Source organism: Chelonoidis abingdonii, chromosome 13 (assembly GCF_003597395.2).
Source record: "Chelonoidis abingdonii isolate Lonesome George chromosome 13, CheloAbing_2.0, whole genome shotgun sequence".
Classification (NCBI taxonomy): Eukaryota; Metazoa; Chordata; order Testudines; family Testudinidae; genus Chelonoidis; species Chelonoidis abingdonii.
This window is the reverse complement of record NC_133781.1, coordinates 25,951,363-25,963,985: the sequence shown is the minus strand read 5'-3', so window position 1 is coordinate 25,963,985 and position 12,623 is coordinate 25,951,363. Positions and strand designations below refer to the sequence as shown.

Below are 12,623 nucleotides of genomic sequence, written 5' to 3'. Positions count from 1 at the left end.
CTGTGATGAGCAGAGCTGTGGATGAACATAGAATCTGCCCCAAAATGTTCATTTCAAAAAAAAAATGTTCAACTATCTTTGGCATTTCTGAGCTACTTTACTGAAGAGCAATTTACTAACTCTAGCATATCAGAATCCATGTATAGGATTATGAACTAATTCCACCCATTTTAATATAAGCCTTAAAATGGAATCTAAAGAACAATTTAAATTAGTAAATGATTAACAATCTGATTACTAAGACAATATGAAAGCAAGATCAACTGAGGTCTACAGTTTCTGAAACTAGACTCCAATATTACTACTGCGGAAATTAATGTTGCCTTTTACAAAGATGTCACACAGCCAGTGTTAGTCTCAATAATAATAATGAAAATAGTTAAAAAAAATGGGGTACCCACTATGAAAGATTTCTGTTCTTTTCCCCAACTTATTTAAAAAATTAATGGTCTTATGATCTGATATTTAAATATTGCTTTCCATTCCCAGGTGCTTGTAAACAAAGGACCCAGTCCATTAAACACTTTCTGCTGAGCACAGTGCTCTTTACTTGAAGAAACCACCACGCTCAGTAATGCAGGATTAGTTCCAAAATCATCATATCACCTCAGAAAGCACTTCATCAGCCACTGAACTGCAACTCACTCTAGAGTCAAATGTGACAACTGTTCAGGCAGCACCCAGCAATATCACACAGTTAGTTAAAGACAGAAAGTGATCACAGACTTAAAGTAACATGGTATAACGCTCCCTCCCCGTTTTTATGACATACTGTCTTGGCCTATAAAGGCGAAGTAGTAAAAATAATTTTCATGCTAGTTAATAACGAAACCATTTCAACTGGGAAACACAGAGCTTCGGGATTTTGTTTTGACTTTTAGATCAAGGTTTTTAAGATCTTCAGATTGTTCTTAGAGTTGACTTAGAACTTTGTCATAAGATAAAAGTAGTCATTTGAAGTCAGCAGACCAAATGTCCTTTGCTACCCAGCTTTATCAGTGGGCCTGGAAACCTCATGTTAGTTCATCTAACAAAAGGCAAAGTATGTACCTTAAACAGCTACCAAGATGAGGTAAAGGCTTCACTCCCAAGACAACTCTACTATAGATGGAGCACAGCAGCAATAACTATCTAATCATAACTGCAAAATCAGATAAGGCATCCAGATTATTTCAGTATGTCAAACTGCCACATAACAACAAAGCTTGAATTCAAACATGACCTTGGACTAAAGCAATTCAGTCTGACAATACAACACAATCGTCTTTACTTTTGTGAGAAAAATGATCCGCTACTACTTGTGCTCCTGAAGATTTTGATTTACTACACATAGCCTGGTTGCTGCTGTACAGAGTTTCACCTTAGTCTACATACACTAATTTACGCCATTCCTAGTCTTTGGTGCATGCAACTTTCTTGCTATCTTATTTATTTCTGTAATCTCCTTAACCATTGGATCGCTAATCCACTAATGCAAGTAACCGCTGCAATGGTCTTTCCATGTGTAAGAAACAAAAACTTATTCCCATGCTCTACTAGCAATAGGATAAACATATCAGTGCTCCCTATCCATTTACTACAGGTAGCTTTTACTTAATTGTGATGGACAGGAATCATAACTATGATCTTACTGATGGGCTCTGTACACATAGGAGTCCAACTTTGGAATTTAAAAAAAAAAGTGGAACCCTGACTATTCGTGAATCTTTGGTAAAATAAAAACGAGAGACTCATAGGTATTTATAGCTATAATTGTTCCAATGTGACAAAGCCTTAATACCTGCATGTTACTATAGTTACATTATGTGTCAGTCAAACTCTTCACAGTATAACTATGACAATTTTGTGTGAGGATGTGTCAGACTCTGATTTGAAACCATCTAGTCTCTTTAATTCAATTTACCTTCAAAGTGACATATCACAAGCATTATTCTTCCACCCAAGCTCTGGACAGGACCCTCTTTCAAGACCCAGTAAAGCTATCTCATCCCTTAACTGCTCAGCCCAGGGACCCTTCTAGATATAGTGAGGCAACCCAAATATCACAGAATCATAGCACTGGAAGGGACCTTGGGAGGTCATCTAGTCCAGTCCTCTGCACTCACGGCTGGACTAAATATTATCTCGACCATCCCTGACAGATGTTTGTCTAACCAGCTTTTAAAAATCCCCAATGATGGAGATTCCACAACCTCCCTAGGCAATTCATTCCAGTGTTTAACCACCTTGACAGTTAAGAAGCTTTTCCTAATATCCAATCTAAACCTCCCTTGTTGCAGTTTAAGCCCATTGCTTCTTGTCCTAACCTCAGAGGTTAAGAAAAACAATTTTTCTCCCTCCCCCTTGTAATAACCTTTTACATACTTGAAAACTATTATCATGTCCCCTCTTCGTCTTCTCTTTTCCAGACTAAACAAACCCAATTTTTTCAATTTTCCCTCATATGTCATGTTTTCTAGACCTTTAATCATTTTTGTCACTCTTCTCTGGATTCTCTCCAATTTGTCCACATCCTTCCTGAAATGTGGCACTCAGAACTGGACTCCAGTTGAGGCCTAATCAGCGCAGGGTAAAGCAGAAGAATTCTCATGTCTTGCTTACTCCTGCTAATACATCTCAGAAGATGTTTGCTTTCTTTCCAACAGTGTTACACTGTTCACTATCATTTAGCTTGTGGTCCACTATGACCTCCAGATCCCTTTCCGGAGTACGCCTTCCTAAGTAGTCATTTCCCATTTTGTATGGGTGCAACTGATTGTTCCTTTCTATGTGAAGTACTTTGCATTTGTCCTTATTGAATTGTCATCCAATTTACTTCAGACCATTTCTCCAGTTTGTCCAGATCATTTTGAATTTTAATCCTATTCTCCAAAGCACTTGCAACCCCTCCCAGCTTGGTATTGTCTGCAAACTTTGTAAGTCTACTCTCTATGCCATTATCTAAATTACTGATGAAGATATTTAACAGAACTGGACCCAGAACTGATCCCTGTGGGACCCCACTCGTTATGTCCTTCCAGCATGACTGTGAACCACCGATAACTACTTTCTGGGAACAGTTTTCCAATCAGTTTTGCACCCACCTTATAGTAGCTCCATCTAGGTTGCATGTCCTTAGTTTGTTTATAAGAAGGTCATGCAAGGCAGTATCAAAAGCTTTACTAAAGTCAATATATACTATGTTTACCACTTCCCACCTATCCACAACGTTCGTTACCCTGTCAAAGAAAGCTATCAAGTTGGTTTGACACTATTTGTTTTTGACAAATATGTGCTGTCACTTATCACCTTATTATCTTCTAGACGTTTGCAAGTTGATTGCTAAATTATTTGTCCCATTATATTTCCAGGTGCAGAAGTTAAGCTGACTGGTCTGTAATTCCCCGGGTTGTGCTTATTTCCCTTCTTATAGATGGCACTATATTTGCCCTTTTCTAGTCATCTGGAATCTCTCCAGTCTTCCATGACTTTTCAAAGATAATCACTAATGGCTCAGATAGCTCTTCAGTCAGCTCCTTGAGTATTCTAGGATGCATTTCATGAGGTCCTGGTGACCTGAAGACATCTAATTTGTCCAAGTAATTTTTAACATGTTCTTTCCCTATTTTAGCCTCTTCTGATCCCACCTCATTTTCACTGGCATTCACTATGTTACACGTCCCATCACCATCAATCTTCTTGGTGAAAACTGAAACAAAGAGGTCATTAAGCACCTCTGCCATTTCCACATTTTCTGTTATTATTTCCCACCCCTACTATTGAGTGACGGGCCTGTCCTTGGTCTTCCTCTTGCTTCTAATATACTTGTAAAAAGTTTTCTTGTTACCTTTTATGTCTCTAGCTAATTTGATCTCGTTTTGTGCCTTGGCCTTTCCAATTTTGTCCCTACATACTTGTGTTAGTTCTTTATATTCATCCTTTGTAATTTGACCTAGTTTCCACTTTTTGTAGGATTCTTTTTTGATTTTTAGATCACTGAAGATCTCCTGGTTAAGCCAGGGTGGTCCCTTCCCACACTTCCAATGGCTGAATGTGTTCCCTCTGCAATACTTCCTGCTCATGCTAGCCTAGCACAAATCTGGGCAGGGAACTGAATCAAGGTTTCCCTCATGGAAATACAAACTTGTATTTGCCCAAAAAATCTAGCCAATGGATTACCTGCAGCTTATGGAGCTATCGTATCATTGCTGTAAGTCAGAAAGAAGTCCTTTATTTAGAAGATAATAATGCTGCTGCAGCCCATAAAATGGCTCAATCCTCTCAGCCCCCAAAAGGTGTTACTGAAGAGCCATAATAATTGTGAAAGGGAAAGGAACAGAAATATAAGAAGCTTCCTACAATAAGCAAACGCAAGCTATTGCATCCTGTAAGCCAGAGAGCTACTGTAACTGCCTATCAAAATTAAGCACTGAAAAAGATTATTACATCTTTAAAATGATAATCTATCAAAACCACTTAAATAAGAATATTTTCTAAAAACACAGTTTGTGCCATAAAATGAATTAAAATATTAAAAATCCAGAAGATATTAAAACTAAATTATCTAATTTTTTAATAAGAGAAAAAAATAGACGGGGCAGTCAAGCCATTTTATTTTTTATAAATGCATTTTTTATTTTTGTAGGGCTGGGAATCCTTTAGGAAATAGTCAGTGCCCAGAGACAGCAAAGTCGATGTAGAGGAAACAAGGAGCTTTTGTATTTAATGCATGGCTTTGCAAACAGAGGAGCCAGCTTTGACAGAAAGGAAAGAATGCCAACATAATGAGCGAGTCAGATCAAGACCAGGCTGGAACGGACTACACTGAAAAGACAAATACCACCAAATAAAAATGTAGCTGTGTTGGTCCCAGGATATTGGAGAGACAAAGTGGGTGAGATAATATCTTTTACTGGACTAACTTTTGTTGGTGAAAGAGACATGCTTTCTTCAGGTATTTGTAGCTCAAAATCTTGTCTCTTTCATCAACACTAGTTGGTCCAATAAAAAATATTACCTCAACCACCTTGTCTCACCAAATAAAAATGGCAGACTGACCTGTTGCTCATATCTTTGTTTGAGTTCTTCCAACTGCCAAGAGAATTCTTTTGACTGCTTTTCACGGAGAGATTTTGATCTGCTTAGATCTGATTCCACTTTTTCCATCTACAAGGTAAACAAAGGGAATGTTTAGTTTTTAAATTTATAGCTTCAAACACATTTTGACACATTTTTGATAGATGATGGCTAATCAAAGACCTGAAGATAAAAGTCAATAATAAAAAATCCCCATTTGTAAGGAAATGAACATATCAGTATGTTGAGGATCATTAGTTAGTTACACAAATACGTCACATATATCACCTGTTTCTGATTAGCATGCAAGGTCTTCTTTTTCATTCAATAGTTGTAACATCCCACAAAAATCAATTGAATATTATATATACACAAGACTAAAAATACTTTTTTAAAATATATACTGCTTGTTGAAATTTAGTGGAAGTAATGTTCTGAGTTGGATGCACAATCTATATATTTAAAATAAATGTATCTTAAAATCAGTAAAGACCTTAAAGGAGCAGCAAGTTCTCTGAAAACAGTCATTGCGTATGAATAACGAGTCACACAGATTCCCCTACATGGTATCAAGGAAGCAATTTCATAACTTAGTTAACAAAGGCTTTTGCATCAAAAGCACAACTATCAGTTCTGTGTCATATTTCCAAGGGTTTATTTACATACAATACGACACCTCACTTCTTACCCACCAATTCCTTTCAGATCTAGTTCCCAACCTAAGTAGCAGTATCTCCCTAAAGGGGCAGAAGAGGGATGGGGAATATAGCTATAAGGAATCCACTTTCTGCTGCAAGTCCATCAGCAATACCAGAAGAAGAAAAACAATGAACTTCTGTACCCTAAGCTAAAATTCCTATTTCGCCTAAAGGAGTGCCCATAGATGTATTTGCCAATGGGCTCAAATGCCACTTCTAAGCCAGATAAGTAGGAGGAAAGTAATCACTAACAATGGGGAAGCCATTTTAATTAAAAGTTATCTCAAATAAAGGGAAAGATGCAGGGACAGGAATTGTTTTCCTAGATATAGGAAGGGGATGAACTGCAGCACTGAGGGTGACTAGAGGTCATGGGGCTGCAGGCAGAGCACAAACAGCAATGCCTCTATTCCGTGTCCCTCGTGCCCCGAGTAAGTCCTTAAAAGCGGGACCTCCATTGCTATCTTCACCTTCTCTCTCCTCCCAATCCAGTTTAGAACCATCCTTGTAGCTCATTATTTCCCCATCTCATACATAAAAGAAAGGCAGGCCCCTTAGTTTTCCCCAACTACACTTTACAAAAATGAAAAACTAAAGCAAAATAAAGTCCAAAATATTAAAAATCATCTTTTTAATAATGAAAATGTTCTAAAAATTGACACAGAAAATGTATACAAAAAAGTAATATATTACATAAATTCTACAAATAAAACAATATGTTTCTGTTATTTAATCTCTAGCACAGAGTATGCATATTGGCCATAAGTGCAATGAGGTTTTCTGATTCTCATTTGCCAATCCTAACAAATACTAGAGCCAAAATATTGTCACATATTCTGTTTATTCATTTTTTGGCAGTTACTATTTGGCTTTGTAAATACTTTTCTTTTGTGAGTGATGTGTATACAGTGCTTTTAATCTGGACTTCTATAAACCAGTCTGATCTTTCTCCCTTTGTCTTTGATGTAGCATGCAGTATATGCTATTAAAATCAATTGGCTAATGCTTGAAGCAGCATGTGTGAAAACATCAGTTATATTTATACCCACGTAAACACCAATAAATGAAGTTTTGTCACAGGACAGCCACCTAGATCTGGAAAAAACAATACTGAGCTTAAAGTTGAAACTGTTTCAGTCATCCATCTAATGGACATCAGATGACTTAATAATCATGAGCTTATTGAAAAATAAGAAGCAGATGGCAAGTAATTTCTCAAAGTCATAAATTACATGAATAAATAAACCAAATATCAATTATACTAACTGATAACGCCAGATCCCACTCCATTTGTTACTTCCTTAATTAACATTACAGTAAAAAGAGGATTTCAGAAGTTTAATATTTGCAGTGAAGTTCAGAGTCCAGTGTTGCTATAGTTACTCAAGATTCCATTTTATGATGTCAGTAGGTCATTCTAAGCTCTGTCCAGGAGAAGCAATGGCATTTGCTCCAATACTATATCACTCTGTCTTTGGAAGAACATATGTAGCTTATTTGAGAATTGGGTGCATATGTGAAGAGGAAATGAGAAAGGATGGGTGAAAAGAGAGCTTCAGTATTGTTTCTCTGAAGTACTACTTGAAGCTTAGTCACTGTAACATTGTTTCCTACGCCTTACGTTATCATTTGCTCTTTATGAACTTGACCCCAAGAGGTTCATAACCGGCAAGCCTCATTGAAGTCAATGAGATTTGAAGAGTTCAGTACCTCTCAGGAACAGTCCCGATATTCTGAACTGCTTGAAAACTTAGAAGTTTAGAAGGCATGACTGCCACATGCTATCAACATTTACAACATGGTTTGACACGTCTTAGCTGAAAAACAGCAGCCTTGAAATACTCATTATAGAGAAAATTGTGCTATATGCTTAATAAAAGCAAAGCATAAACCGATTTGCTTTGTCAAGAAGGAATGCACAATTGACACCTGAGTTTTCTGGGTTTATAGGATGAACACATAGGGCCCAATTCTGCCACACTTGTCACTGAAAGCAAAGGAATTGGTCCACTTGAGTAAATTTGGTATAATTAATCCCATAGAGCTATGTTAGAAACCCAGGGATAAACTGTGCTACTTGAGCACCTCAGAATAAGAGGAGGCACTGCGTTTCAGAGAGACTAGACCGCAGCAGCAAGCCTCCCAGCCAGGGTTGACAAACTCAAGATCACACTACCGCACTACAAATAGCTGTGTAGACCATGCTGGAGGCTGGTGCTCAGGCTCTGAAGCCTAAGGAAGAGGGTAGTCTACAAAACCTGAGTTCCAGCCCAAGATGCAACTTCAAAGTGCCATCTACATAACTATTTTTAAAGAGGTAGCTCAAACTCCATAAGCCAAGTCTGTTGACCTGGGGTGGGAGGCTTGCTGCCAGGGGTTGCCACAGGCTAACATGTACCCAGGAGACTGGAGAGTAATTTGTGACACCCCTTTGTGGGGTACACCATAATCCTCTCCAAGTGGCCAGTCAGATCCTGTGGCTGGCGCTTGCATAGGAGAAATCATTGCTCCATCTATTGCCCATTCCCTCTCTGCTCTGAAGGGAAGCATTTGGCACACAGCACTTTGTTCTCCCCCCTAGTGCCAGAGCTGCAATTCAGGCAGACCTTACGTGGCCATGCAAGCGAAAGGGAGATTCTTACTTGCTTTTACTCCTCTATATGGTCACAAAAAGCTTGGCCTGATTAAGCTCTCATTAAACAGTAAATCCAGGGAAGATAATTCTTAACAGATGCAACATCCATTTAATTCTCTCTCCCAAAACTCTAAAAAATATTCTAATTTTTTCTGCTATTAGAGACTACTTTCTAAGTAATAATATGATCCTGTGAAATTCACCCATATTACTTTGCTACTTTCACTTCAATTCATTTCAGTCCTTCACAGACAAATCACCAATGGTAATGGGCACTTGTGTTAGGGATTTTTTTTCCCCACAATCATCAATGTAAAAAAAGGCAACACTGAAAATTTCAGCATTTAACCGGAAATTGTCATGGTATTTCAAGGTAAAATTGTATTACCAATCTAATTCTTTCCAATAAAGTACAAGAAATAAACAGACATTCTATTGTGCCTAATTAAGCATTTCAAAATCAAATGGGCAGCAGTGGGGGCGGGGAGGGAGCTAGTTAGATGGCTGGAAATTTGCTTAAATCAAAGAGTTGCCAAAATGCTGATTCTCTCAAAAATGTCAAGTTTTACCAAAACAATCATATGGATCCAGTGTTAATAAATGATGTCCAGATGGAGACGTCTTTCTGTTGTACTGTGAGCAAAATAAGGCTAGACCATACATTAATGGAATGCCTGTTATATTAACAACAGTGTGAGTTCAAAAAAAAAACCTCTATCAAAAATCTTCTCCTAAATCACTATATAGACATTTACTCAGAAAGCACAGCACAGCTCTCACATATCAAATAATTTGCATAATACTAAAATTTTATAATAGTCAACAATAACCAATAGGACTACCTCCAAGTAAGGTAATACTTATCAGCTCTTAATGTACCTATTTGTGCATTGTGGGCCTCAAATCAATAGGTGTTAATAACTTATAGCTCTCACAAAATCAATGGGAGTAAAAGGTGGGTAGCACAACCTCCCCCTTCGCCCAGCCCGTTGGCCCCATATGGTTCCTACAGTCTAGGTTCAAGGGAGTCAGTCCAGATTTACACTGGTTTAACTGAGTGCAGAATTTGCCTCTGTATGTTTAAGTTTTAACATTAAGGATCATATTCTGATGCTTTTACTCATTAAATAGTACCTTACTATTTCCTGAAGTCACAGACTACTCATGCCGTAAAACTAGTCAGAACTCTGCCTTGAATAATATCTGAAATATACATACAGACAAAATGTTTAACACCTGGTCAGTTCAAACAATAAAAATGTGAATATCTACTGCATATCGAATTCAAAAAAGAACTAAATAAATTCATGCAGGACAGGTCCATCAATGGCTATTAGCCAGGATGGGCAGGTATGGTGTTCCTAGCCTCCATTTACCAGAAGCTGGGAACGGGTGACAGGCTGGATCACTTGATGATTACCTGTTCGGTTCATTCCCTCTGGGGCACCTGGCATTGGCTGCTGTTGGATAACAGGATACTGGGTTAGATGGACCTTTGATCTGACCCAGCGTGGCAGTTCTTATGTTCTTATGTTAAAAAAAAGAAATTCTCAGCTATGAACACATTTCTTTAAATAGCATATCATTTTACACAGTGTTTCACTATTACAGTTTTTCATTGCTTAACCTTAGCATGCTGAGTGTTTATGAAACTGAAATATAATACCCCGATGATGGAAACAATCCGAGTCAGTATGCAAAACACACAAAAATTAAAGAAAGGCTGATACAAATCAATAAGAAGCATGAAGAGTAAAATATACGGCTAACTATTGCTTAACTCATTTTCCCAGGCCTAAGTACAACAGCACATAGTAAATCACATCTCATACCGCACTGGAACTTCTGTAATAACAAAGCACAATGATAAGCCAAATAAAGAACGTTGTGTGAGCATTTCTTCTGCAGTTCCTCACTTGTGATGGATTTCTCTCATCATTATGTAATTTAACAACCTTGCTAATGTCTGACATATCAGGTGCATAATACCTTAGGTCAGGGATTCTCAAACTGGGGGTTGGGACCCCTCAGGGGGTTGCATGGGGGGTCTAAACTGTCAGCCTCCACCCCAAAGCCCACTTAGCCTCCAGCATTTATAATGGTGTTAAATATATAAAAAGTGTTTTTAATTTATAGGGGGGATCGAACTCGGAGGCTTGCCATGTGAAAGGGTCAGCAGCACAAAAGTTTGAGAACCGCTGCCTTAGGTGGTGGTGGTTTTATGTACCACAGACAGGGAATTCTTCCATTTCTTTCTCGCTCTATCCCCAAAGTTCCATCTTGTGGTGAGTCTGTCTCAGGTGAGGAGAACTTCCTCCAGAACAGGTCTACACTGACAGCATTATCAGAGTAAAACAGCAGTAGCCAGCACTAGACTAATGACACTTCCTAAGCTATACATCAAATACAGTTATCTAAGGCCGGGAATTAAAAGGATTTGGTCTTTGAGTTGCTCTTTCTTTGCCAAGAAAATCAGTTCAATACTGAACAGAAGCCATTATCTGAATGCCCCAAACTGTAAGCTCCTCAAGACAAGACAGAGTTTTCCTATCTATTTGTTCAACTCCTAATACAGAGAGCCCCAATTCTCTTTCAGCTCTCTGGGCAAAACCTTAATACAAATAAAAAGAAAGAGATCACAATTATGATAATAACTAGGGCAGCTGCTATAGCGAAGAGGATATACAGTCAAATTTCAATGAAGCATCTTAAACCACTCATTTTAAAACTAGCAACTGCAGAAAATAGAGGGTACATGTATGCGGGTGGGACTATTTGCCTACTTGAATGTAGGGTTTTGCAGTGCCATTCAGAAAGGTCCTTTGACAATTTGGCCATTGACATTTTATCTTTTTGGTGAATTAAAATAAATCACAAATATTTTACCGTCTTCGATAGCTTCTATATTTCTTTCTTCAACATTGTTTCACACCATTATATTTGTTTATGAACAAAAACAGTCTATTACTGAGCACTGTCCACCATTTCCATGCAGTAAGACCACACAAAGCACTGCTTGACATTGTCATAAGGCAGTCTCTCACCACAATTCAATAAGAATGTAAGAACAGCCATACTGGGTCAGACCAATGGTCTATCCAGCCCACTATCCTATCTTCACAGTGGCCAGTTCCAGGTGCGTCAGAGGGAATGAACAGAACAGGTAATCATCAAGTGATCCATCCCCTGTGACCCATTCCCAGCTTCTGGCAAACAAAGGCTAGGGACACTTCAGGGCATGATTTTGCATTTCTGCCCATCTTAATAACCAATGATGGACCTATCCTCTATAAATTTATCTAGTTCTTTTTTGAACCCTGTTATAATCTTGGCCTTCACAACAATACTTTGGATGAAGCTGAAGGTATCCTGAACGTGGACTGAGGTATCATTGAATGAAGCCGAAAAAAGAACAGTTTGGTTATCTTAAATACATTTTCTCTGTCTGTATTTAACATACAAATGGAATGGTATTCAGCACATAGAAAATGAAAAAAATACATGGCAGTTTTATGGAATTCAATTAAATGTATTTTTAAATTTCCTAGAGTATTTCAGTGTTTTGTTTCCTTTTTAAGGAAATTTAAAAAAACAACATTTCATGATGAATATATTTTCAGGATTATTTTGCGCAAACTTTTTCTTGAAAGAAATTAAATCATGAGCCCAATCTTTCTGGATCAATGAAACCATATCTTCAATAAGAATTAAAGTACATTTCTCACGTGGAACAGAAGTAAAATTTATTAATTTAAGTAATCTTGAAGGAGCTAAAGGAGAGATTCAGATTAGAGAAAACTGTAGGACAGTGACTGAAATTTTAGGGCCTGTTTTATTGCCCTCATGGGTCTAGTTTGCAACATAAAAGTTGCCTTTTCAAAACAGACTCAGCCTTTTTATTTCAAAATTCCATTATCTGCTCTCTGTACAAGACTTTTAAAACAGAAGATGCCTTACAGCTCTGCTGCTTTTATACTGAAGATTTTGAAAGAAGCAAAACCAGCGTTTCACAACAACAAAAACAATTGTTAAAAATACAGACTGCATACAAAGTTGGAAGGTTTTCATTCTTTTCAACAAAATAAGCAATCAAATTTCTAGCACTACTGCTTTATTTCTCACCATTATTTGGTTCATATTACACCATTAATATGAATTTAAAAGTTAATGATTTGTGAATAAGATGTATATATCTGTATGGTATTTATCTCAATTATGTTTATGCTACATTGCAT

The 12,623-nt window shown here is 37.6% G+C and overlaps 1 protein-coding gene across 3 annotated transcripts in view; it reads right to left on the bottom strand.

The window, feature by feature from the left end:
- CEP112 (centrosomal protein 112) overlaps positions 1-12,623 on the bottom strand; it is a 285,142-nt gene that overhangs the window by 139,103 nt on the left and 133,416 nt on the right. For all 3 annotated transcript variants that reach the window (XM_032776336.2, XM_075071883.1, XM_075071884.1), the window contains one exon: positions 5,038-5,145. In XM_032776336.2, the coding sequence (XP_032632227.1) occupies positions 5,038-5,145 (108 nt within the window). The remainder of the gene's footprint in view (positions 1-5,037; positions 5,146-12,623) is intronic.